The following is a 27,483-nucleotide window of genomic DNA, read 5'->3' as shown; positions in this document are numbered from 1 at the left end:
TCTCTGGAAAGCGCCTTGAGAAAACTTGGGTTGTAATAGACGTTATATAAATAAAATTGAACTAAAATTAATTAAACAGGGTTTGCCCTCTCTTTCAGTGTTTCATATTTCCCGCTCTACTGTTTTGGTTGATGAATATGCACTAAAGAGGTAAAACTTCAGAAAATTCTCAAGGATCTGAGATGTTATCATGATTAAGTCAAGATAAATCTGAGCCAGTCATTTCAGTAACGTGAAAGTGGCTGAATTAACTGTGGCTGAAAGGGTCATCATGACATACAGGACAGTCTCAGAAAATTAGAATATTGTGGTTTTCTGTAATGCAATTACAAAAACAAAAATGTCATACATTCTGGATTCATTACAAATCAAGTGAAATATTGCAAGCCTTTTATTATTTTAATATTTTTTAATATTAATATGAATTTAATGTGCCAGGACACCCAGGATCTCTCCCACTCATCATCCAAAATTATAACATTGGCCTCCAGTTCCCATTTGCCTTTTACATCCAGTGTGTCAGTAGATCTATCATTATGAATGTTGCTATATAAACAAGAAGCTATTTTTTTTGGTAAAATTTCGATTTTCTCAGGGTTCTTACGTTTTGAAAATACCTGGAAAAGTCATGGAATTTGAAAATGTAATTTTTAAGTCCTGGAAAAGTTTTGGAAAAATAAGTTCACCCCAAAAGTTTTGGAAAAGTCATGGAATTTATTTTTTTCAATTAATTATAACATTTAGGAATAACAGCCTATAAGGTAGATTTAAAATTGATCAATAAATATTTCGTATCAAAGTTTCACGCATTTTCACGCGCGACATGCCTAGCATCTTGCGCATCATGCAGATCAGATTGAGTGACCGCATTCTCCAACAGTTATTACAGTTATTCCAGTGATATTAGATTACTAAAAAACATATACTACATATACTACAACATATTGCTGGTATATCAGTGTTAGTTTAAACAAATGTTTATTTTGTATAAAACCATAATTGTCATTAGATCTCCACTGTAGTGACTTTTTACACAGTTTTATTCCTATATTTCATTCATACATTGATGTTTTAGAGGTCATGTATAGTCATGGAAACTTGCTGCCAAGTCATTGGAAAGTCATTGAAAAATCTGTTGGTTAAAATGTGTATGAACCCTGTTTTCTGCTATCTCAATCCAGTACTGTTCAAAAATTGATGGTTCTTCTCTAATCTTATCTCAATCTTTGTGTGTAGTCAAATAATGCCGAATTTGGAAATATCTGAATACATCATTGGATGCAAAACCATATTGTGTCTGAAGTTGTGAGGAGGCCCTGAGCGTCCCTCCTTCCATTCACTGGTTTATTGTAAGACACTACTTTTTAACTGAAATAAATTGGTCACCAACAAAAGTAATGTTGTCACTTGAAAACCTCTGTGCTGGATAAGAAAACTTCTGACTGGATGATGGATAAAGAAAAAAAACAAGTTTGAACTGCACAAAAGCTGTTGATTTTGGTACCAAATGTAATTGAAGACAGATTTGAATGTTGTCAGTGTGTTGTCAGAATGACGTTCCTCCTCATGTCTTTAATAAGCTAATATTTGGATGTCTTTAATCATTAAGAATACTTGATGTTTCAGGACCCCCTTTATGGAAAAGGAAAGCTGGCAGAGATTCAAGGCCTCATCCTGGGAATGCTGGACACATTCAGCTATGAACAGGTATGGGAATATTTAATAACATAATCATGAAAACACAATTCCATTTGACATTTTAAATCATCAGATCATTCTTTAAAATAGCCTTCACAGGGAGCATTTATTACATACAAGTACAAGCAAAAACCAATCACAAACAATTTTATCAACAGCACAGCCGTTTTTATTAAATCTGAACAACATTGAATTAGAATGAATGAACTTAAACATGTTTCCTTGATTGCTGTTCCACCACATCATCATCACATCATTCATGTTCAAATCAGATCATCAAAGTGCATCAAAGTGGTGGCTTTTTTCTTGATTTGATTTGATTAGATTTGATTTTTTGTTTTGTACATGTAAAAGACAACAATTAAAAGAGAAGATAAGAAGAAAAAAACCAAACAAAAAAAACAACAAAACAAAGAATTTCATACTTTAACACTTAACACTATATATATATATATATATATATATATATATATATATATATATATATATATATATATTAATAACTAACTCTGCTATAATTATACTCACACACTTACCTATACATACATACACATAGTTGAGTATTTCTATATATTTGTACACACATGCCCATATACATATTTATATAAATATACTTATTTACACCATACTATCTCTATATTAACTCCATCTGCTCTATATCTATATATATCTACATACACACACATATACATAGACATACACCCATATATAAACCCATATATACATACATATATATATATATATATATATATATATATATATATATATATATATATATATATATATATATATATATATATATATATACACATGCATACATACACATGTAATTAGCTTCTTCTTCTTCTTGTTGAAAGACTGTTGAAACCTCTGAATAACATTTTGCAGCATTGGCAGGATTGCAGATATAAAAGCAGGAAGACACGTCTCATGTCATCTGTAATGCTTTGATCACTGTTGCTGATTATAGGAGATTATGTGAAAACAATCTCTTTTAGACTTTACTTGAAACTACCACGAGTCTGCTGAACCATGACCTCCATTGGTCTCTGGCACACCTTCGCTCTGCCGTCAGAAGAGGGCTCCACCCGCGGCAGGACTTCTGCAACATCTGCCTGCAGAACTACAAGAGGAGGCAGGATTTATCTGAGCAGATCGTCGTCTTCAGGTAGGTCTGCCTGGAGACATTCCACCCACAATCATTTATTTTACATGTTTAAATCTAAAAAGTTATTTAATGGCAGTGTTTTTTTGGTTGCTCACAGGTTTCTTAATTCAAACTGCAGCTGATTATATATGTAATATATCCATTCATTCTTTTATTAACCACTTAATCTTCTACACCTTCATCGTTGTCAGTCTTTTGGCATTGGACAACAAGCACTCTAAATACAGTAATCCCTGGCTATAACTTCACCTTTCACGTCTCGCTCCTTCACGGATTCGCATTGTGCATCGTGTTCTGCATTCTGATTGGCCAAACAGTCTCCCCGCTTCTTCACTTCCTGTGTCAATAACGTTGGTTGCTTAGCAACAAGCTGAGAATGTCCAATGAGCTTCAGCAGCAGCTCAAGAACGGGACCTTTGATGAATCGTTCATTACAATGGGCCTTTCTCAATGTCCAAGAACACAAGTATAGACTTGTGTTCTTGGAGAGTACGTTCTTGCAAGTCGTTCTTGGAAGAATGAACTCGCAAGAACACGAGCACACGAACAGTTTGAGACGATGCGTTCTTGCTGGTATTGCGCAATACCCGAGGCAGCCTCCTGGGCTTTATCATCCAAAATAATGGTTGGTTTTGCGATATGTACACATTATATATAACACACACACACACACACACACGTATATATATATATATATATATATATATATATATATATATATATATATATATATATATATATATATATATATATATATATATATATATATATATATATATATATATATAAATAAATAAATAAATAAAACAGTCGTCCGGTTGGTGAGCAGATGGAGTAGACGCGTTTCGCGAGTGCTCCCGTGAGTGCCAAACTTTTTAAACCACCAAGCCCTCAAACTTTCAAAATTTTTACTTTAAAAAGGATTCCCTGTTGCTGTTTTTCTTTTTTTTTTGTCTCGAACGAGCCCACTTACCTCCGAGATGGCTTCGAAGAGCGGCAAGTCGGGCAAGAAGGACGACGCTGGCGCTGTCTTAACCCTGGCGGCCATTACCACGTTGCTGGAGGAACACCGCGCTGCCCTGGCCGCCGAGTTCAAAAATACTTTCAGTCAGCTCGACTCCAAACTCGACCAAACGCGGCTCGCGGTCGAGGACCATGGCCAACGGGTTTCGTCCCTTGAACTCGCCACAGAAGACCTCAGCCAGCGAGTTACGGACCTTGAAGGCATCTGCTCGACTCTACGGGATGATAATGCTCGGCTGAAGGCCAAGGTGGTGGATTTGGAAAGCCGGAGCAGAAGGCAGAACATCCGTATCCTGGGCTTACCGGAGTCGACCGAGAGCGGTTCTCCGGCGGCTTTCTTCTCCAAGCTGCTGTGTGAGGTGTTCGGGAACGATACGCTGCCGTCACCGCCAGAGATAGACAGAGCGCACCGCTCTCTCGCCGCCAAGCCGGCCCCGGGACAGAGACCGCGTCCGGTCATCATCCGCCTTCACCGGTACCAGACGAAGGATATCCTCATCAGGGAGGCGCGCCGGAGGGGAAAGTTGGAATATCGCGGCCAGCCCATCCGGGTCCTGGAGGATTACAGCCCCGAAGTTGCCAGCCAACGAGCGGAATACAGCGGAGTCATGTCGGAGCTCTACCAGCTGGGTCTGAGGCCGGCTCTGCTCTTCCCCGCCCGGCTCCGGCTCACGCTGTCCGGGGGGGCCAGGAAGTGGATCGGCTCCGTGGATGAGGCGCGCAAATTCATCACGAGTCGCAGCAAAGCTTCAAACCCGCCGTAACGGGACTGTTGGAGGCTGCCACGGCTCCGCCTGCAGCCCGGTGCGGCTCACTGACGCTCACGGACTGACTTTTTTTTCTCTCTCTTTTTTTTTACGTGAGTCACATTATTCCTGAGGGGAGGGTGAGTAACCCCGCGACAACCAGTATTTTCTCTGTTGTTAGTTGGACTGCCCCTTTGCAAATATTATTAATTTGCAGTTTATTTTTGGCTATTTGAGGGAAGGGGAAAAATAAGTGGTGAAGAGGGAGAGAAAAAAAAAAAAAAAAAAAAAGCTTTTCCGATTTACCTATAAGTTTTGTAATAATTGTAAGCTGTTAACCTTACTTTTACGCTGCTTAAGTCGGACGTTTTATATTTTATATTTTTGTAAAAATATTTCTGGGCTCATATCGGGACTTCCAGGTCAAGATTTGAGAGGGTATTCCTTTTTTTTTATTTACATCTACACGTTTTAAGGTGCTAATAGGTATACACCCATGATACGGGAGCAAAAGCTATTAGTGTGTAGGATAGGAAGATGTGTTATTGCACTATGTTTGTTTTGAAGAGCTTGCTGCTTTTTTTTTATTTTTCTATAGCAGCTGTCTTAGTTGGGGAGGGTGGGTCGGGGGGATATGTCACTGCCAGAAACTTTGCATTAACTCTTTTCAACTCATTACTTAATGTGGGTCACATTCAACCTCCTTTCCGTTCTCTTTTTTTCTGCCTAGGTCATTGTGCACACCTAATTTTTCTTCTTAGATATTATGAGTAGATACTTGAAGTTGGTGAGCTGGAATGTTAAGGGTCTGAATCACCCTGTTAAAAGGAAGAGGATCTTCTCACATCTAAAACACCTTAAAACAGAAATAGCCTTTCTACAAGAAACTCATATTCGCAGTTCTGATAATAGCCGCCTGTTCCCGAGGTGGTCAGGGCAGAGATTTCACTCCTCCTTTCAAGCTAAAGCCCGAGGAGTTTCAGTTCTGATCAGTCAGGATGTTTCATTTGAGCAGCACAATGTGATTTCTGACAAGTTTGGTCGCTACGTGATCGTTTCTGGGAAATTATTCAATACATTGGTCGTACTTGTGAACGTTTATGCCCCTAATTCAGATGACGCAGTCTTTTTTGAACGACTGTTTTCACTGCTCCCTGACCTTAATACATATTCTCTCATACTGGGTGGTGATTTTAATTGCTGGCTCGACCCAGTCCTAGACCGATCCTCTACCAACCCCGGCACAGCAAGTAAGTCAGCCCGTCTTATTCAGGCGTTCCTTTCTGACTACGGTGTTTGTGATGTGTGGCGTTCTTTACATCCATGTGACAGAGAATACTCCTTTTTCTCACAAGTGCACCACACATACTCGAGGATTGATTATTTTTTTATTGATAATCAACTGATTCCCCTGGTCCATTCCTGTGCTTATCAGAGCATTGTCATTTCCGACCACGCTCCTGTGGTTCTAACCATGTCCCTTCCTGACCTACCTCAGAGAGACAGACAGTGGCGATTCAATTCAACTCTGCTGTCGGACACAAATTTTGTTAAATCAATGGAAACGGAAATAGCCTTTTTCCTATCCACGAATATGACTCCAGGAATGTCTAGTCTAACTGTCTGGGATTCCCTCAAGGCTTATCTCCGGGGACAGATTATATCCTACACTGCTAGGGTGAGGCAAAAATCTTATAGGGAGCGATCAGACCTTGCCCGCCAAATTAAAGAGGTCGATGAAGAATATTCTCGGACTAAATCCCCAGATCTTTACAAAAAGCGGCTAGAACTTAAAACTAAATTTGACCTGCTTACCACTCACCCAATTGAACAGTCACTTCTGAAAAGTAAAACCAGGTTTTATGTTTATGGAGACAAATCTGACAAATTATTAGCCAACCAACTTAAAGGCTCTAAGGCTAAACAAAATATTTCTAAGATTCGATTACCAAATGGCCATGTAACTACAGACCACTTACTCATAAATGAAGCATTCAGGGACTTTTATACCCAGCTATACACCTCGGAATCTCAGACTGATCGAGATGAGATTGCGGACTTTTTAAATAGTCTTAGTATTCCCAGTCTTTCACCAGATCTAAGGAAGACATTAGAAGAACCGATATCCCTGATGGAAATTACTCGAGCCATTTCTTCACTGCAGTCGGGTAAATGTCCTGGCCCTGATGGCTTCCCGGCGGAATTTCTAAAGAAATTTTCTAATTTGCTTTCCCCATTGCTATCTTCAGTTCTTTCAGAATCCTTCAGCCACGGTTCCCTCCCTCCTTCTTTTTCGGAGGCCTGCATCACCCTCATAGCTAAAAAAGGGAAGGATCCTACTGAATGCGCCTCCTACAGGCCCATCTCCCTCTTAAACACAGATGCTAAAATCCTAGCTAAAGTCCTAGCCCATAGGCTGGAGAATGTCCTCCCCACAATTATATCTGAAGACCAAACTGGCTTCATTAAAGGTAGGCAGTCTTACTTCAACACAAGGCGACTGTTCAATATTATCTACTCTGCCTCTGAGGCTATCCCTGAATGCGTTGTCTCTCTGGATGCGGAGAAAGCATTTGATCGCGTCCAATGGGATTATCTCTTTGCTGTGCTGGACAGGTTTGGTTTTGGTCCGAACTTTGCTCTGTGGATTAAACTTCTCTATTTACACCCAACAGCCTCAATTCGTACTAACTCTCAACGGTCAAAACCATTTAATCTACATCGTGGAACCCGTCAGGGGTGCCCCCTTAGTCCCATGCTTTTTGACATGGCTATCGAACCGCTTGCCACAGCGCTCCGATCTTGTGAGGATGTGTCCGGTATCTGGAGAGGTGGCAGGGAACATAAGGTCTCGCTTTATGCCGATGACCTCTTGCTTTTCATCTCTCACCCTCTGGCCTCATTACCCCCTGCGCTGTCACTTCTCAGTCAGTTTGGGAAACTCTCAGGCTATAAACTGAATCTCAGCAAAAGTGAGCTTTTCCCTACCAATCTCGAATCGCATGCTTTAGACCTTTCCAATTTTCCCTTTAAAATCGCAAATGACAAATTCTCCTATTTAGGCATATCGGTGACAAGGAAACACAAAGACCTGCTCCAAGAGAATCTTATCTCATTGTTAAATGAGACCAAACAAACCCTTACACAATGGTCACCCCTGTCAATGTCTCTTGTGGGTCGCATCAATTCAGTCAAAATGACCATTTTACCTAAATTTTTGTACCTTTTCCAGACCTTACCACTCTTTATTCCTGGTTCTTTTTTTCAGTCCCTTGACTCAGTTATATCTTCATACCTATGGCGAGGTAAACGGCCACGTTTGAACAAAACTCACCTTCAAAAAATTAAGTCTGCAGGTGGTCTGGCCCTCCCAAACTTTCGTTATTACTATTGGGCTGCTAACCTGCGCTGCCTTGCATTCTGGTCCTTCCACTGCGACGGCGCTGACCGCCCTGACTGGGTGGCGATGGAGTTACATCCAACTGATGACCTGTCAATTCCTGCCCTACTCGGCTCCTCACTTCCACTTCCTTCACTTAAATCAATCAAAAACCCAGTGGTTAAACATTCTCTTAGAATTTGGGCCCAATTTAGGAAGTTTTTTGGTTTTCACAGCTTCTCTCTTCTTAGCCCCATTGCATCAAATCACTCTTTCAAACCATCCCTTGAGGACCCCACCTTCCAGGAATGGCACAGGAGGGGTATGATTCGTTTTAAAGATATGTTCATAGACGGCACCGTGGCATCTTTTGAGCAGTTAAGTAGTAAATTCAGCCTTCCAAAATCACATTTCTTTAGGTATCTTCAGGCTAGACATTTTGTTCTTTCCCAGACACCCAGCCCTGGTGCATCGATAGGCTTGACCACAGTTGACAAAGTTCTTGCCACAGACCCATTCAAAAAGGGGCTCATTTCGTCTTTCTATGGCATGTTGCTGGATCTTAAGAGTGCCCCTACAGATAAACTCAAAGCAGCATGGGAGCAGGACTTAGGGCTTCCCTTATCAGAGGATACCTGGGAGTCCATACTCAAACTGGTTAATACAACCTCCCTGTGCGCACGTCACTGCTTAATTCAGTTTAAAGTGGTACACAGGGCTCATATTTCCAAAGCAAAGCTATCCTCCATGTACCCAGATATTAGTCCATACTGTGTAAGATGTAAAGTAGCCGAAGCCTCTCTCATCCACATGTACTGGTCCTGCCCATGTCTAAATAAGTACTGGATGGAAGTATTTCATACTCTCTCTCTGGTGCTTAAAATCAGATTAGAACCAAACCCACTGACTGCCCTGTTTGGGGTCATGGAGGGAGGAAGGAAGTTAACCACTGCACAGGGGCACACTTTGTCTTTTGCCTCCCTTTTGGCTCGTCGGGCAATTCTGTTCAGGTGGAAGGATCCCTTCCCTCCTACTCGTGCACAATGGCTGGAAGACATCATGTCCTGCTTAAAACTGGAGAAAATTAGATACTCGCTTCAGAAATCAAATAAGTTCCAGAAAGTGTGGGGACCTTTTCTGGAAGCATTCCAGACCCTGTGAACTATACTTCATATTTCTTTTGTATTCCTAGTGCAGGCTTTTGATGATAGAGTGACCTCATATTGTGATTAGTTAACTGGCAGTGACAGGGGAGGGATTAGTTTGGTCTGTAGTTTGTTTTTGTTACTATTTTATATTTTTTCATACTGTTTAATTGTTTTTTATATTTTGTACACTGGTGTATGCTATGATTAACATGCCCATGCCTACTCAAAATATTTGTAATCGACATGCAGCATTTCACCTTTTTTTACTCTGTGAAAATTCCAATAAAAAGATCTTGAATTAAAAAAAAAAAACAGTCAATATACAATACTCTGATGCGCTGATGTAGGCTGCCACAAGTGTATACTAACAATGTAATGCCTATTTTTAATAAAGCAGCAACAATATCCTTTCATAGTACATGTTATTTATTCTAATTTGTTTAGTTTAAGTGCTTTTAAGTCTCACGAGCCTGTACATCACGACGCAACGGCGGGGGGGAAAAAACCCGGTAAAGGTTATTGTTTGTGGATCGCGTTATTTAATAGTATTTAAGAGAGCAAATTGAATTGCATTGTTGGCAAATATGGAGCGGCAACCATATCAGCTATCGTCGCCGTCGGCAGCTTCACTGGGAGCAGAAGAGGAGGCTGCTGAGCTGAGGAGTCTGGAGCTGAGAAGAGCCAGGAGGAGGAGGAGGACTCTGGAAAGACGTCGCGCTATCCTAGCGTCTCTGGCTTTGTAAGTTATCTCACAAAGTTTCCCTAAAGCAGCACTTTGTTTTCCATGATTATTAAAGTTAACGAAATTATTATGATACAGTTTAGAAATATTAAGGTATGAAACATGATTAACAGGATCCTCCCCGAACTGTGTAATAGTGATGCTTTAGATCCACCCCTTTCATTCATACATTTCCAACCCTCAATCCAACTTGACATCTGACATTTGATAGTGTTGATGCCCCAGCACCACCTTATGGTGAAATCGTGCAATATTAGCCTTTGTCTCTGGCTATGTAAGTTATTATCTTATAAAGATAACTTAAGATATCAGATTGGTTTTATCTGCAAATGTGTCTGGACTAAAATATTTGTCTTTATACATCTGTACATATTTTAAATGAAATATAAATAACCAGAGAAGTTGGAAGTTTTATAATAGAAGCAATAGGAATACATGATACATAACGTTTAATGAGACATTTACATTACATAATATTAAATACATCTACTGTAGGTGAAATAATCATGAACAAACAGTAAACAGTTAAAGACGAATAAATAAATGAATATTGGGATGTTAATTGATAATTAATAAATAAGTGGAATAGATATTGAATATATACATTTCTTTTTTTTTTTTTAAACAGGATCAAAATCCTCGGAGGTACGTGCAAATAAACAACCATGTGCCGATCCTCAGCACGTTCTTCTGAGGCCGACCTGAAACCAGATTTTAGACTCCAGAGATCCATCAACGTGCTGGTCCAGATGTTGCCTCGGCAACAGCCACATGGATGGAGCCATGACATGGAGGTGGCTGTGTCTCTGTGCTGGCTGGCATGAAGGCACCTCCTACAGAGTGTCAGCAGACTCTTCACCATACACGGAGCCACAGTTGGCAGAATAGTCCACAGTGTAGTGGAGGAGATGATGGCCATCCATTTCCCCAAGCCAGGATAGATGGAGGAGGTGGGGGCTCCACTGTGCGGCTGGTGGCATAGATGGTGCCATGTCAGAATCCTCCCACCTGCTGAACCACAAAAGAAGTGCTGTTTGAACTGCAAGCTCTTCCCTTCGGTGTGAAGGAGTTGTAGAAGGAGTCCCTCTACCCACCAGCTGCTGCTTCCTCCTTGGAGACGGGGCTACCCTTGCCTGCAGCATCCTGTGACCCTCATGACCCCATACCGCCTTCCTGTAGCAAGTAAGAAAAAACACAGAATAAATATTACAATATTATTTATTACAGTTGTTACTTTGCATTTGCATTTCTGGATTTCCCTCGGGATCACTGAAGTTTCTATCTATCCATTTGAAACACTACATGTATTTTATGTTACCTGTATTTTAATCAACAGGCCAAGTTGAAGCAGATTCAACAGGCACCATGCCAAGGCCAGGAACGTGATTGAGCGGAACCTCCGGGATGCTCAAAACCCGCTGGAGAGCCATCTTCCTCCGGGCTTTGGAGATCCGGCCTCTATTTGCCCCCAAAGTGATTGTTGCTTGCTGCACAATCTCTGTCTGCTGACAGGAGACATCCAGGATCTGTGATGTTACATTGTTATAAATATTGTTTTGTTGACTAATTCAAAAATATTGTGCATATAGTTAAATGTCCAATGAACACTGTTAAATTAGTTATTACAATCATTATTATAATCATTATATTAGCTGAATTATCTATGATGAAAAGTTATCAATTTGTTTTGTTGATTAATGAAAAAGTATTATTATATGGCTACTAACTTTTATTTATTTTTTACATATCTCATACAATGGCAATGAAAATTGAAAAAATGCCTCTATTAATCACCAGCTATTTTAGTTATAAAGAATCATGCCAAATTGAATGTCTGTCTCCAAGTTAAGTCAAAAAGTGTTCTATGTAACAGATGTCATTTTCAGAAGAATTCTTTGCTCTGACCACCATTATAAGCTTTGATGCCTCACCTGAAGTTAACTATAACCCTAGGCTGAGTACAACTAACCAGTACTCGAGATGAGGGGGGATGGCATCCCCCCCTGAAATAAAAACGGTCAAAATCATCCCCCCTTTCCTTGTCATTTCATCAATGAATGTGGTTTTACTGCTATTTCAACATTCAGAATCATCACCAGAAAAATAACACCTGAAAAATATCTTATTTGACAATTTTAACCTGTTTTAAGTAAATTTTCCCTTGAAATAAGTGGAAAAATCTGCCAGTGGGACAAGATTTATCTTCTCATTACAAGCAAAAAAATCTTGTTCTCTAGCTTACAGAAGGCTGCATTTAACTGCTGCTATGTCATTCCTGCAGTATTTCTGCAGGTGTTTTGGTCACTGCTATTATTTGTAATATATTATATTATTTGTAATCAGCACTAATTATCTGTCCCCATATGATAAAATCCACCATCCCCCCTGATTTTTTTTTTTACGACTCGAGTACTGCAACTAACGTTACTTAAAGTTACTCTCAGAAATCAATGTAATGACAGAATAACAGTGTTACAAATAGTAATAAAAAAATATCTTACAGTTGTGGGTCTGCCTGCCTTCTGCCATCATGTAACTGTGGAGAAAAGCAGACCGGTGTGTGAGCATTAGACTGGCCGACTGCAGAGCGATCTCGCCCCGCAGGCGCTGCCTGCAGGAGAGCCCCTTTATGGAGCTTCTCATCTCCCAAAATGTAGGAGCAAATGTTTGAATCGCCATCAATTTTCGTAAAACTGCCGATATTTGAAATCTACACAGTTGTAAAGTGAATTCAGAATTGAATTAAGTAATGAAATAGCATACGAAAATTGTAAACAACTTACAGCTTTTGTCCGCCGGTTCCCCGCTGTTCGCCGACTGCCGAAATGCATGCTGGGATACTTGTGTTGAGAAGTTCCAAGTATGGGTAACTGCAGGCAGGGAGGGGGGGCGTGGTGCAGGGAAGGGGGCGTGGTGCGAGGGGAGTGGGGGCGTGGTGAGAACTGCAGTGGGTGTGCTGCGATCCAAGCCAATCAGTGGGTTTACAATGACATCTCAATTTTGTATTATATTTATCTAATTTATTATAACTATTTCCATTAGATAATTGCGGATTCATCCAAGTATGTGTTTATCTATAATATATAGGCTACTGCTAAATGCCTAAATTGTAAATTGTGTATATATATATATATATATATATATATATATATATATATATATATATATATATTTAGACGTTTAATTCAGAGCGATTTAGGCCTACTAAGCAAGAACAAAAAATACATCAGATATGCTAAGTAGTATAACAGTGTCAAATATTAATTATACGTAAGGGTTAGTGTATCACGAAGATCTGTAATGATACTAAGCATATAGTAAATAGTGCTGTGCCTATATAAAAGATAAAAGTTTACGTGAACTGTGTGTGTGTGTGTGTGTGTGTGTGTGTGTGTGTGTGTGTGTGTGTGTGTGTGTGTGTGTGTGTGTGTGTGTGTGTGTGTGTGTGTGTGTGTGTGTGTGTGTGTGTCTTTTTTGCCTACCATCACATATTCATGCATTATTAATAGTTCCATGCATTTTTAGTGGTGGTGTATATACATGGTTATTAAAAATGAGCTAAAGATAAAAGATAAAAGATAAAAGAAAAAGACAAAGATAAAAGAATAAAATGATAAACGGTCGGGAAATATATGTTCCCCGCGTTTGAATTTCATTGGGCGGCTTGGTTTGCGGTACGCCCAGTGCTTAGTTCGCAGCACGCCCCCCTGTGATGTCACTCGCTACTCCCTGCCTGCAGTTACTCATGACTCAGAAGTTCACACAAGTTACCGACCGATGCATCCTCGGTAAAAGGGGCGTGTCAAGAACACTTCCGGGAATTTTATCCGTTCTTGGCGAAATGCGAACTTGTGTATTGGGACAGTACTTGGGCGGCGACTGATGACGTTTCACAAGGACACAAGAACACAAGAACGGACAAGAACGCATATTGAGAAACGGCCAGTCTCAGATATATTCCATGTCGGTTTAGAAGAATCTTTTTGCCCAGAAGAAAAAAGAGCGACAACAACGACCCATAACTATGTTCTCTGGAAAAAACACACCTGCACCGCGGAATTTAGAAGAAAAAGACGCTACAGAGCGAGTCAGGATGCAGCAGCATCAGAAGAGCAGGGAAATACACACCAGTCACAATCTGTCCTACTGTACTTATTGTATTTTTTTCATAATAATTTTTCATTTTCTCCCGTTCAAATCCAGTTACTCGGGTCTCGGCGGGGCGGTGCTGATCTCCGCTATTTGAAGCCTTGTATAATAAAAGAAAAAAAGGTTGCTACTTCGCGGTTTCACTTATCACGGGTTCTTTTTGGAACGTAACCCCCGCGAAAAACCAGGAATTACTGTATAGTCATACATTGAAGTACATTTAAAAAGTCTTCCTTAAACTGCTGTCCTGTACTGGAGCTTTAGGAGTATAAACCTATTTATTTCTGACTTCATGTTAGCCAATCTACTTATTTTACAAAGCAAGTGCCTCTGCTTTAAAGTGTGTAACAATAAACAACATTTAAATAGAAAGAGAGGTTTCTTATCAAAAACTATCTTATTAGTGTATGTTTTCATTAGTCCGGTCTCATTTCCCTGGTATCTAATTGTATTCTAATGCTAGTGTCTCATTTAATTCAGCAAAGCAGTGGAATGCCCCATGTTTGCAGAATGAATTTTTATATTATCTGATGACATTTGGTAAGTCAAGTTGGTGTGGAAATTCAGTGACTCACTTTTAAAATAACAACTCAATTCCTGAATTTCCAACCTTAGAAATGGGGCTGTTCACCACTGTGTAACCGTATGGGAAGGGAAGAGACCATTAGCTGCAGGTTTAGGAGGGGAATGTTTTAGGAGCGATTTTGCACATGTTTTATGCCGGATGTCCCTCTTGACACACACAGAACTATGGACAATTTAGAAAACATATCCCATATACCCAGACAAAATGGTCCTTGCCAAGAATCCAACCAAAAACCTTTTTGGTGTGAGGCATCAGAGGTAACCACTGAGCCACCTTTCTCAATTTTACATAGAGGGTCATTTTCCTGAAATTGTTTGTTTGTCACCGAACATCTGCCCATCTTTACGTCTGACTGAGGCCCCGTTTACACGTAGCAAAAACGGTGGTGTTTTCATGCGTTTTGGCCATTCGTTTACACGAAAACGAAGCTCAAAGTCTCCAAAAACCATCATTTCTGAAAACTCCGGCCAAAGTGGAGATTTGCAAAAACTCCGTCTTCACATTTGCTGGTAAACAGAGAGAAATGGACATTTAGGCTTCAGAACTTCACATTATGCGACAGAAACGTCACCAGCGTCACGTGTGTTACCTGTTTTTACAATTTGTTTGGCCACAGCAGTTACCATATTTTCCACACTATAAGGTGCACCTAAAAGCCTTTAATTTTCTCAAAAACCGGCAGTGCGCCTTATAATGCAGTGCACCTTATATATGATCATTACGGTAATTTCTGTTACTGTAGTCAGGGGGATTGTGGGTAATGTAGTTGGAGTCGCCAAAGTAATGGTGCTAAAAACGTCAGGAATCATCACAGACGTTCAGGACAACAGCAGCGACGCTGACTCGCATAATGGGGACTTTGACGAAACGGAGCAAAGCTGGTTTTTATTTTGTTAATAAAGTTTGAAATACAGTATTTTTCTTCTTGTTTTTTTTTGTTTTTTTTAATTTGCTGTAGGATTTTGTAGCATTTGCTGTAGCACAGCTCCATCAGTTAGATACGTAACTCAACCCCAGCCACTATAGTACGGTATTTTACCAGATATTTAGTGCGCCTTATAATGCGGTGCACCTTGTATATGGAAAAAGTTTTTAAATACGTCATTCATTGAAGGTGCGCACTATAATGCAGTGCGCCTAATAGCGCGGAAAATACGGTACTCGTGTCATTTGTTGATGTTTTTTTCCAGGATTCTGATTGGCTAGCATGACTTTATCTTCTCGTTACACTGCCCCCTGTAGGTTTGGCTGCTCATAGCACCTTAACAGATATTTATGCGGGTTCGTGTAAATGAAGAGATTTTGAAAACGATCTGATGTAAATTATGGTATTTTTCAAAACGTAGAGAGGGAAATATCTGTTTTTGTAAATACGTGTATATATACTATGTGTAAACGTGGCCTAAATCTCCAACAGGTCACTGATCTGTTGTCCAGTTGAGCTAATTAGTTGTCAAATGCTCCTCCCAGTTGTTTTTGCTTTGTGCCAATTACTTTTCCAGCCTTTTGTTGTCCCGGTTCCAGTTCTTTTGAGATGTGTCGGTACCATCAAATTCACAATGAACAAATATTTTTTGAAGTGCCAAATTATCTCAGTTATCAATATCTGATATGTTGTTTATTTTTGATTGGAGAAAAATAGATGGGTTTATGGGATTTGCAAATCATTGCACTATTCTAAAATCCAACATTCCTTCAGCATCCATTCATAACTTTCAGTTTTGTTCCAGTGTGAGCAAATCATGGCTGAATCCAAAACCACCCCCTCGTCACTCTGCAGGGACTCGTAGGTGGAAAACAATGTAGTGAGCTCATCAGCTAAATGAGCTCTCTACCCTATCACTACTCCTGGAATTTTGTTGACACTCTTTATTTCATCATTGCTGTCACACAGATAAACCATAACAAATCACCACAGGTGTGTATCTTTAGTGGAAAACCTATTGTAATCTCTTTTTAAAAATAACAACAACAAAAAATATAATGCTCTTTTCACTGCACTCCATTTTTACGTCTTCTGCTGCTTTCAGCTTTCTCTTTTCGGGTCAGCACAGCCAATCATTCTATTCAATCTGACCCTGTCCTCTGCCTCTTCCACTCTCACATCGATTATCTTCATGTCCTCTTTCACCACATCGAAAATCGGCTTTTTGGGATTGCTCTTTGCCAGCAGTCTGGTTGCTCCATCATCAGCATCCCTCTACCAGTACATTGTCTCTTCTCTGCACATGTCCAAACCATCTTAATCTGGCCGTTCTAACGTTGTGTCCAAAACAGCCAACCTAAGCTGTCCTTCTTATATGCTCATTCCTAATCCTTTCCATTCTTGTATAACAATAATAATGAAAGCTGCAAGCAAACTTTAATCAGGCCCTTGCACCTATGGCCACCGCCCCCCAGGTGTCACCACATTTCTGGCTCAATCGCAAAACCTATATTAATTGGCATGAGGTTGAGGTCGTACGGTCCTTTAGTGCCAATCGGCCGAGCAATAAGCGCAATTTTCGCAATCTTTTTCGCTTGCTAGCCGCTGGCGTTGCCACGGTAACACTTTTGACTGAGAAAAGTAATGCCCATCGAGGGATCAGGGTGACGCATGTAACGATGTATGCCATGCATGGGTGCACGTTGCGGCTCGGGCCGCATTAACGGACGAAAAAGCGTGCGTAACAATAATGCGAAGAAAAGGGAAACTTTTTCTAGATACTAATATATCGCCTTTATTTTCCTGTTTTTCTTTGTTTTTTTCAGGCGTGTTTTATTTTTTGGGGATTTTTTTCTTTCATATCAGAGTGCTGTAAACCCGCTTGTGCACAGCAGCGGGTTTTTCGAGACTTTAGCGTCACTGCAAAAACTCAAAATCTTACCAGGAATATTTGTCTTATTTCTAGTTAAAATGTCTAATTTTTAGTCAAAAAATCTCAATACACTTAAAACAAGAGTCATTACCAGAAACATAACCTGTTATTTGACAATTTTCACCTGTTTCAAGTAAATTTTTACTTGAAATAAGTAGAAAAATCTGCCAGTGGAACAAGATTTATCTTCACATTACAAGCAAAAAAAATCTTGTTCCACTGGCAGATTTTTCTACTTATTTTAAGTGAAAATCTACTAGAAACAGGTGAAAATTGTTGTTTTTTCCAGTGATGAGTCTTGTTTTAAGTATGAGATTTTTTTGACTAAAAACAAGACATTTTAACTAGAAATAAGACAAATATTCTTGTTAATATTTTGAGTTTTTGCAGTGTTGTTAGCAAAATGCTATCATCAAAATGGAGCTTCGGGCCACTTTGACTGTTTGCGTGGTAAAAATAGTTTTTCTAATTTTTTGGGGCTTTTTTTTTTTTTTTGCAATTTATTTTCAGGGAGACTTAAGGCATGTTTAGGGGTGTTTCCTTTTTTATGCTAGTGGAAGGCTGTGCTCCAAAACTGACAACGCCGTTTTGGACAGTTGGGCATGCCATTATGTTGGCATGCCCAAAATTAACAGCCCGATTTCAATAGGACCCTAATAATTATAATAATACAACTACAATAGGGTCATTTGGAGTTGAAGAGAACCAAGTAAGGAGACGTGCATCATGGGAGGTCCCCCAGCAGTCTCAGCCTATAGCAGCATAACTAAATTGATGTTTCAGGTCACCTCAACCATCCCGACTATGAACTTAATCAAAATGGAAGATTTGAAGCTTCATCTTAAAGGGCGACAAGGTGTCTGCTTCCTGAACACAAACTGTCAGCTGGGATTTGAGAGAAAAAAGGATTAAAGAGCTGTGTTGCCTTAAGAAAAACTTGAAGCCGACTGAAAACAAAAGGCCTCAGTTTGCATGAATATTGGAGTCTGATTCAGTAGAAAAATATCATGTGACTAATGAGTTCAGATTTACCCCAGTCCAGAGTGATGGGCCCATCAGGGTAAAAGTGCCAAATAAAGGGATGCCAGTCACCTGCAGTGCAAGGAAGTTTTCTATCATCTACACAAGATCTTGGTGAAAAAAATCTCTAAATGTTGTAACATTGCATGTTGTAGAGTAAAGAGATGCCACTCTCCCCTAAACTGTCTTACAAACCTTTTCTGTTTTGTATAACACCAGATAACGTCTGCTTTTTTTCTTGCTTTTTTTAATTGTCTATAAACATAATTCCCCCAAAAAAGAAAAGCTTGAGAAAGTTTGAGTTATCCAGGTCTTTTTGTCCTTAAGGCATGCTTGTAGTCTAATGAACTGGTGAGTTTTCCTAGGTTTTATGGACAGGTATAGCTGAGTATCATAAGCATAGCAATAGAAATTAGATGCATCTAATAATATTACCCAATGGAAGCAAATATGAGGTTAAAAAGAAACGGTCCAAGAACTGGACCCTGCAGAACTCCGTGTACTCCATGTACTACATGAGCAAAAACTCCTTATTTATGTTAACAAATTGAAATCTATTAGATGAATATGACTTAAAGTCTAATGCAGTGCCTTTAATCCTGATAACATGGGTTGTTAACCTCAAACTACACAGGGTATTTGTGCATGGCTTTTTGTAAAAATGTGATATTACCAATTCAGTCTTAAGTAAAATGACTGCAGAGGTTGGAAACATTGACTACGTTTACATGCAGTCAAAATTGGGGTTATTGCTAATATTCCGGCTACTGAAACATTGGGAATATTCCGTTTACATGGTAATTAATCATTTGGGATATCTGGATCAAACCAGCGACGCACGGAGAACATCATGACGCAATTCCCATGTGCAGAAAACAAATTCCTGTTCCGTTTGATGAGGATATTCCGTTTGGTGTTTACATGACCCAATATTCAGGTTTTAAAAGGAGTAACCCAGGGGTCATATTGGGGTTTTTAAAAACCCCAATATGAGCAAATTCTGGTTATTCAAAAGGGTTATTGGTGTTTACATGGCCGTGCAAAACCGGGTTATTGCCAATATTCAGGTTTTAAAAGGGTTATTGACTGCATGTAAATGCAGTCATTAGAAACCGTTTACAGAATTCCTTGTTTCCAACACAGTGTTGATGAAGAGAGTAATATTTTCGCTGTTTCCCATGTATGACTTTGCTATTTTTTTTTAAATATTTAATATGGTTCTTATTTTGTCCTTCATGTTTTCCCTCACTCTGGATAACACTCACTGATTTGACCTGTGTGTGTGTTCCAGCTGTGGCCACCTGTACCACGTGCAGTGCCTGCAGCAGAAGGAGTGTGGGTGGGGCGCTGCGTCCGAGCTGCTGCAGCAGTGGAGGTGCTACAAGTGTTCCAGCCACGGAGGAAAGGGCCGCCCTACAGAACCAAACAGAGCACGCACCACATCTCTGGCTCAGGTTTGTACGTTGTGCTTCATAAGAGAACAAATCTTGAGGGCTAAGATATTTGTCCCAGTTTCTTTTTGTTTTAGTTTTTTTTCATAAAATAAGATTGTAATGGATCTCAAAAAAAGAAAATCTGATGGCGGTACGGGCAACCTCCTGCACTCCCATTCAGGTTGAATTTCCAACAAAGATAATGAAGTAATTAAACTGTAGTACGTAGTCAAAGAACAAGAATCATGACAGCCTTTTGATTGCACCTGATAATCAGGTATATTCTAGTAAGTGCTCTAGTGACAACTGTCTCTGATTTTTTTTTTTTTTCTTTAACTTAACTGATAAGTTCCACATAGGCATTTGCATAAAACTTTTATGGCGCTTTTCCACTAGCACCTACTCATCTCTACTCAACTTAACTCGGCCTGGTTTCTTTTCCATAACAATCCAGCACCTGGAGCAGAAGTAGGAGGTTGGAGAAGCTGCTGTGACGTATTTGATTGTGTATCTAAATGAAGAAGACAACAACACTAAAGATGTAGAACCTGGAGGAGATGATAGATGTGCTGCTGGATCCGTGGCTTCTGTTTGATACCAAGTTAGAAAATGAGAGTGAGAGAAGCTTCAAGCGGCAACGCTTTTTAATTTTTTGTTAGTTTTTCTCAGTGCTGCTGAAAAGTCAGCTGGAGCCGTGAGCAGCTATGAAGAGACAGAGCTCCTGGTAGATCTGGTCGTTCCTTATCTCCGTCTACATCCCTTTTTAATTCTCTCCTCAGCACCAGGTTTATGAACATCTGCACCTCAGAGTTGGATCGTGAAACAGACTTTTGTGCTGCCATTGCTGGTTGAACAAAATGAACAAGAATCCGTCAGAGTCTCTTTCTCTGATTTCCTCCGTCTGACTCAGACGTCTGACTCCAACCCCCCGACCAATCGGTGGCCTGTAGTGTGATGATGTCAGATACAGCCGACTCAGCCGCTTAGAACCTCGGCAGAATAGTTACAGAAAAGTATCTACTCGGCACGTTAGACCCCTAGTGGAGAAGTGCAAAGGCGAGTCGAGTAGGGCTGAGTAGGTACTAGTGTAAAAGCCAGTGTACTCTGAAGATCTCTGAGTACATGAAGGGATCTGTTATTTAACATCCAACAGTATTGAACAAACCGTCCTTGTGTTTCAGAGTCGCATCACATCAACACATGACTCAATTCCAGTGTCTCATGGGAAGAAGGTAAGGTTTTATCATGAAACATGAAAGTGTCTACAGCAAAACTGTCTTAAATAGCACCTTTCAAGTCCAAGGAGCACTCAAGGCTTTTACAGCGCCGCTAGCTTCCTCTTACTGCCACACACTCACTCGCATTACTTACATAGATTTATTCATTAGACCAAATAAAATGATTACTCTGATTATTCCTGTTATTCTTGTAAATCAAATTACATTACCAGTTAACATAAATTAAAGCAAGGCAGGATAAATAAACCGTACTTACTTAAAACTGGATTGCTACACGAAATCTAAATCAGCATATTAGCCAGTATTCATCCTGCTCCCTAAAACCTGTATCATCCTGATCCTACCGTTACTATCCTCCTCCATCCTCATAACGCATGAGCATCACCGTCCTGGTGCAGGATATTCACTCAGCAGTTACACTGATTGATACACATTTGTCATAATACATACTGTATATATCAGTCAGGCACTCTAGTAGCCTTTTTATTTTGAAGATGTATGATAAATAAACGTACTGCTCTGAGTGCTTATGTAATAGTAATCCAGTTCAACTCAAAAATACTTTCTTAACCAAGAAGTGAAATGAATTGTTCCAGTAGTCATGATTTCCACGTCTTCAGGCCTAGAACACACACACTTGTGTTCCTTCCAGTGCTTGGACCTGAGGTCTGCATGAATGCCACTTTTAAATACTCAGTTATACAACACTCTTGTGAAATACCACTTATTCTCCCTGAAACACCATCAACGCTCTGAACTTTTGCTCCCGCACAATATTCTACTTTTGGTTTCCAAGCAACAATGTTTTGCTTTAAGATGTATTTTCTTTAATCCAAAAAGGTATTGTAATTTCGGAAACACTTTACAAAACCACTTTATATGTACTTTGCCGTAGACTGATGATAGTACTGCATTGACATCTAATTATACCATTAATTAAACCACATCTCAAAACTCACCTCTTCAGAACAGCTTTTAATGTGTGATTTGTTTCTTATACTTTATCTTATCTTTTATCTCCTATCTTTTTTATCCTGTTGTTTTGTTTAAAAGCGCTCTACAAATAAAATTGATTATTATTATTATTATTACTATTATTCCGAGGTTCCTTGTAGAGGTTTATTGCTGTGGGCATAATGCCCATAATGTGGGCATTATTATTATTATTATTATTATTATTATTATTATTATTATTATTATTATTACTATTATTACTATTATTATTCCGAGGTTCCTTGTAGAGGTTTATTGCTGTGGGCAGGAAGGATCTCCTAAATGAAGGAAATCCCTGAACTCTGAACTGTGTTAAAGGTGTAGTTGAAGGCCGTGTCTGTACGGAGTCTCTGCTGCTGCAGCTGCTTGTTCACCATCACGTGGATGTTAGTCTCATAGGAAGTTACATGTATGACTTGAATGTGACACCAGGTTACCTCCATCTGTGTCGCTCCATAATGTGCAACCTTTATAAACGAGGCCCCTGCTCTCTAGATGTCACAGGTTGATGATTTAATTGTTTAATTGTTTAATTAGAATCCCCATTAGCTACAGCATGACTGCAGCTAATCTTCCTGGGGTCCGCCAACATTTTAAAATAGTACTGTACTAAACATAACATAATAAAAGCAAACCAAATACATTTCAAATAGATAAAGAGAATATCAAATTAAAAATACTCTGCAAAAAAAGCAGAGACGTTCCACAAAATGAAGACAATGAAATGAGAATATAACACAAAACAAAACAAAAACACTGCACATTTAAGAGTTCATCTGAGTTCATCAAAAAAGTCTGAAAAGCAGTCCACAATTTCATTTCATTTGTAGACTAGAACTTCACAACTGATCTAATACAGAAAAAAGAAAGAAAAAAATACATTGAACAACAGTCATAACCAACTATGTTTCAATTTCCAGCTTGTCAGACAATCAGTCTCAGCAATCAGTCATGTCAGAGCACTATGAAATATTTATGCAATAAACCCACCTCTTCAATATAAAACTGGAGTTAAAATACGTTAAAGTGTAATATTTTAGGTTATTTTCATGTTTCATCTTCTTTTATTTTATGTTATTTCATGTTTTATCCACATCCCTTCTGTTCTGTTTTGCTCCAGGTCGCTACTGTAGTTTCACTGGACCTTCAGCAAGAACTGTCCTGGGATGAGACGCGCTCGTTATACCGAGGACCGTCCAGGGTATTAACTAATATTTAATTACCTACACATTCACTCCTGCAGTCGAATGAATGAATGAATGAATGAATGAATGAATGAATGAATGAATGTATGAAAAATATTTATTGGTCACCACCAAGCCTGAACACTTAGGTCACGACCAAAGGGTCAGGGCTTAAGCCTCGGCTTATGAATGCCCCCCCTTCTTACATTTCAAAATGTCTTTTGTCTGACATGTTTGAGACATTTTCCTTGTATGAAATAAACACAAATGAATAATAGCTAACAATAACAAAAAGCATATGCACATATACATGCATACCTGTCTGCTTATGACGTACCTACACATATATCCATACATGTACATACATATATATACAAGCACATTACATATCCACATACATATGTACACTACACATGCTTACACTTACATACATGCATGTATCTGTACACACATGTTAAAAAAAAAAGGATTACTTCAGTGTTTATCAAAATAATACTCAATGTACTATCCTTTTGTTTCCTTTCTTTATGACATCATTCCATTACCCGGGAACAAGTCAGTACTTATCCATCATCATGTCTTTATACCTTTTTTTAAAATTCAACACATCTATTGGCGCTTTTCCACCACCACCTACTCGGTTCTACTCATCTCGGCCTGGTTTCTTTTCCATAACAATTCACCACCCAGATCAGAAGTAGGAGGTTGGGGTGAAGCTGCTGTGAGTTGGACCCCTAGTAGGAAAGAACCAAACCGAGTGGACGAGAGTCGAGCTGAGTAGGTACTGGTGGAAAAGCGCCATATGTTTCACCTTTCAGAAGCATGGTAGTAGTTCAGGTTTTCTTTCTTTAACATACTCATGCTTAAATGTTGACATTTTCACAGTAATATGATTCATTACATGATTATGACATTGATAAGTGTTATACATTGGCAAGTGAATGTACAGGACTGTCTCAGAAAATTTGAATATTGTGATGAAGTCCTTTATTTTCTGTAATGCAAAAATATCATACATTCTGGATTCATTACAAATCAACTGAAATATTGCAATGCTTTTATTATTTTAATATTGCTGATCATGGCTTACAGCTTAAGAAAACTCAAATATCCTATCTCAAAAAATTAGAATATTTTGGGAATCTTAGTCTTAAACTGTAAGACATAATCAGCAATATTAAAATAATAAAAGGCTTGCAATATTTCAGTTGATTTGTAATGAATCCAGAATGTATGACATTTTTGTTTTTTTAATTGCATTACAGAAAATAAAGAACTTTATCACAATATTCTAATTTTCTGAGACAGTCCTGTATGTGAAAGCGCTGGAATTAACTTTTCTATATGTATTTTTCCTGTTAAATATGATCTGATGTTTCTCTAAGTCACAATATCAAATGTGATGTTTATCAGAGCACACAATGATAAGACACATCAGAGCAGGTGGACAACAGGTTTTGAGACCATGTTCATTTGATTGAAGGAGAGCTGTTTGTGTGTTCCAGCTGTCCATCCTCTCAGAACTGTCCCAGGGTCAGACGGGTGAGCCTGCAGGACGACCGTTCCCCGTCCAGCCGGTCCCAGACAGCTGCTACCTGAAGCTCTGTCCGCCGCCGCTACTGGAAGAATAGCATCCTCATGTTTTCACTTCCACGTTCCCTCCAGTTTCATGAGACATCAGTGCCAGCGTTGATCACCCACTGCTTCTTGACACCCGTGTGAGACTTTGTCCCGTTCTTTTATCCGTTGTCCCAGCTGGCTGAACCGTCTGAAGGTTCATTCCTCCTCGTCGTCAGGATACGTTGGCACAGCTTCAGATTTAAGCTATAACAGATACTTTTCATACATTTTCAGCTTCATCCCCTTCACGAGGAATGAAGGGATCATTTTGTTTGATATGCTCAAATTTAAATTAACTTGGCATCTTTTTAAACGACATATCTGTACTTTTGATCTGACTACAAATAAATGAATAAACAACACACTTTGGCTGTTGATTTGATTTGTTTTTCTGGTGAAACTACAGTGGACGTTAAGTGTGTAAATAGAGGGAATGTGCATGACGTCACAGATCACAGCGGGTTACGCCCACTGAGTGTCAGAAAGACTGAGTGTCAGAAAGACTGAGTGACAGAAAGACTGAGTGACAGAAAGACTGAGTGACAGAAAGACTGAGTGTCAGAAAGACTGAGTGACAGAAAGACTGAGTGACAGAAAGACTGAGTGTCAGAAAGACTGAGTGTCAGCGTAAACTTTCAGTTTGAGCAACTGGAAAACATCTAAAATGGGAAAGAGCTGTTGTGTGATCGACTGTACTCATAGATTTAGCAAGAAATCTGAGTTATCGTTTTACAGACTGATGAAAAATAAGCTTAAGAGAGACAAATGGATCGCTGCAATTCACAGAAACAACTGGATTCCAGACACAGAAACGTGGATTTGTGGTTCCCATTTTGTATCAGGTAATGTTGGATTTTTGGGTAGCTAACGTTAAACGGTCAAATCATAAAGTTCGGTGTCCTCATCACTTTAATTTCTACAACAAATCCTGCCTTGAAGTCGGACCAAGCGTCAAGACTTTTGTAAGCCTTCAAGCTTTGCTTCGTGTATTTCCCCGGCGTAGAAATTAAGTTAATATAAATATCAGGAAACTGGATTCGTGGCCAAATATTAATGTCCATGGACCACTGGTTCTTGGTAACTGTACCAAATATTAATGTCCATGGACCACTGGTTCTTGGTAACTGTACCAAATATTAATGTCCATGGACCACTGGTTCTTGGTAACTGTACCAAATATTAATGTCATGGACCACTGGTTCTTGGGGTAACTGTACAGGTCACTGTCAAGTCCAACTGCCTTTAATTTAAGCTGATAATCAGCTGTTATCCCGTCTTCTCCACTAGTTGCAGCTGTTTTCACCACTCAGTGCAGTAAGGGGGCTGGTCCAGTGGGGAAGTGACGTCAATGCAGACCCTCTATTAGTTGTTTACATGAATGAAAGTTAGTTGATACTAGAACAATCATTCATACATGTACATAAACTAGTGAGGAAACCCAACACTAAATACTTCCTCTAAGATCTGGTCCATTCTTGATTCAGAAAATGTTTTAACATGATAAACCTTTTCATGAGGAAAATGTATGCAAAGCAAAGTGAAAAGTACATTTGAAATCATAAATACTGAATTTGATTAATATATGTATCTAACGTTCTTTAAGTGTTTCTTCCTACTCACTATAAAATACTGTACATTAGATTACACTAAAGACTCAACGCTAACACAATAAACATACCTAAACTGTTGTAATGGTTTCATGGTGATATTGTAGAATGTAAGGTATTGCTGAACTTCCACCCATCCAAACCATCCCATCGGATCGATTTTAAGGTTCTCTTATTAGTTTTTAAATCTTTTTTTTTTTAAACTGGACCTCAGATAAGGATTAGTGTCCATACTGGTTCTACTGGACCTCAGATAAGGGATTAGTGTCCATACTGGTTCTACTGGACCTCAGATAAGGGATTAGTGTCCATACTGGTTCTACTGGACCTCAGATAAGGGATTAGTGTCCATACTGGTTCTACTGGACCTCAGATAAGGATTAGTGTCCATACTGGTTCTACTGGACCTCAGATAAGGGATTAGTGTCCATACTGGTTCTACTGGACCTCAGATAAGGGATTAGTGTCCATACTGGTTCTACTGGACCTCAGATAAGGGATTAGTGTCCATACTGGTTCTACTGGACCTCAGATAAGGGCAGGGGTGCCCAATACATCGATTGCGATCTACCAGTCGATCACATGGCATGAGCTCAGGATATCATCATCCTTACTATGAAATGTTGTCACTTTATTTACGTACCGCCCATACAACAGCGCTAAGTGCTGCAAAACTCTACCAAACTCTCAAGTAAGAGGGTATAAAAATGAGTGGGGGAACAGGACCAAGTAAGAAGCCAAAAGTTCATAAAAACGACACTGACTTCCCTGTGATGGAACATTCAGCCTTGGTTACGTGATTAAACCCAAACTGCTGAGAGCAGCAGAATAACAGCCTTGGCTCAGCTAAATGTACAGACTGGTAGTCTGCTCACAAAACATGTGTCAACA

At 39.4% G+C, this 27,483-nt stretch overlaps 1 protein-coding gene and 1 long non-coding RNA gene across 3 annotated transcripts in view; one reads left to right on the top strand and one right to left on the bottom strand.

Annotated features, from left to right (window-relative positions):
* The window catches only part of vps8 (VPS8 subunit of CORVET complex), an 87,079-nt gene extending 61,738 nt beyond the window's left edge, over positions 1–25,341 (top strand). The window contains exons 40-45 of the mRNA XM_061744720.1: positions 1,627–1,707; positions 2,697–2,866; positions 19,809–19,971; positions 21,132–21,182; positions 23,302–23,382; positions 24,871–25,341. Of these exons, the coding sequence (XP_061600704.1) occupies positions 1,627–1,707; positions 2,697–2,866; positions 19,809–19,971; positions 21,132–21,182; positions 23,302–23,382; positions 24,871–24,996 (672 nt within the window). The 3' untranslated portion in view covers positions 24,997–25,341. The remainder of the gene's footprint in view (positions 1–1,626; positions 1,708–2,696; positions 2,867–19,808; positions 19,972–21,131; positions 21,183–23,301; positions 23,383–24,870) is intronic.
* Positions 10,423–12,739, bottom strand: LOC133463273 (uncharacterized). Of its 2 annotated transcripts, none has more exons than XR_009784341.1 (5): positions 12,688–12,739; positions 12,406–12,440; positions 11,223–11,430; positions 10,999–11,077; positions 10,423–10,915 (listed from the first exon to the last, which is right to left on the bottom strand). It is a non-coding gene; the product is annotated as an uncharacterized LOC133463273 (long non-coding RNA). The 2 variants fall into 2 exon arrangements; XR_009784342.1 differs by having other exon boundaries at positions 10,423–10,912.
* Positions 25,342–27,483: the final 2,142 nt, after the last annotated feature.

The sequence above is a fragment of the Cololabis saira genome, chromosome 17, assembly GCF_033807715.1.
Source record: "Cololabis saira isolate AMF1-May2022 chromosome 17, fColSai1.1, whole genome shotgun sequence".
NCBI classification, from domain to species: domain Eukaryota; kingdom Metazoa; phylum Chordata; class Actinopteri; order Beloniformes; family Belonidae; genus Cololabis; species Cololabis saira.
This window is presented reverse-complemented; position numbering and strand designations above follow the sequence as displayed.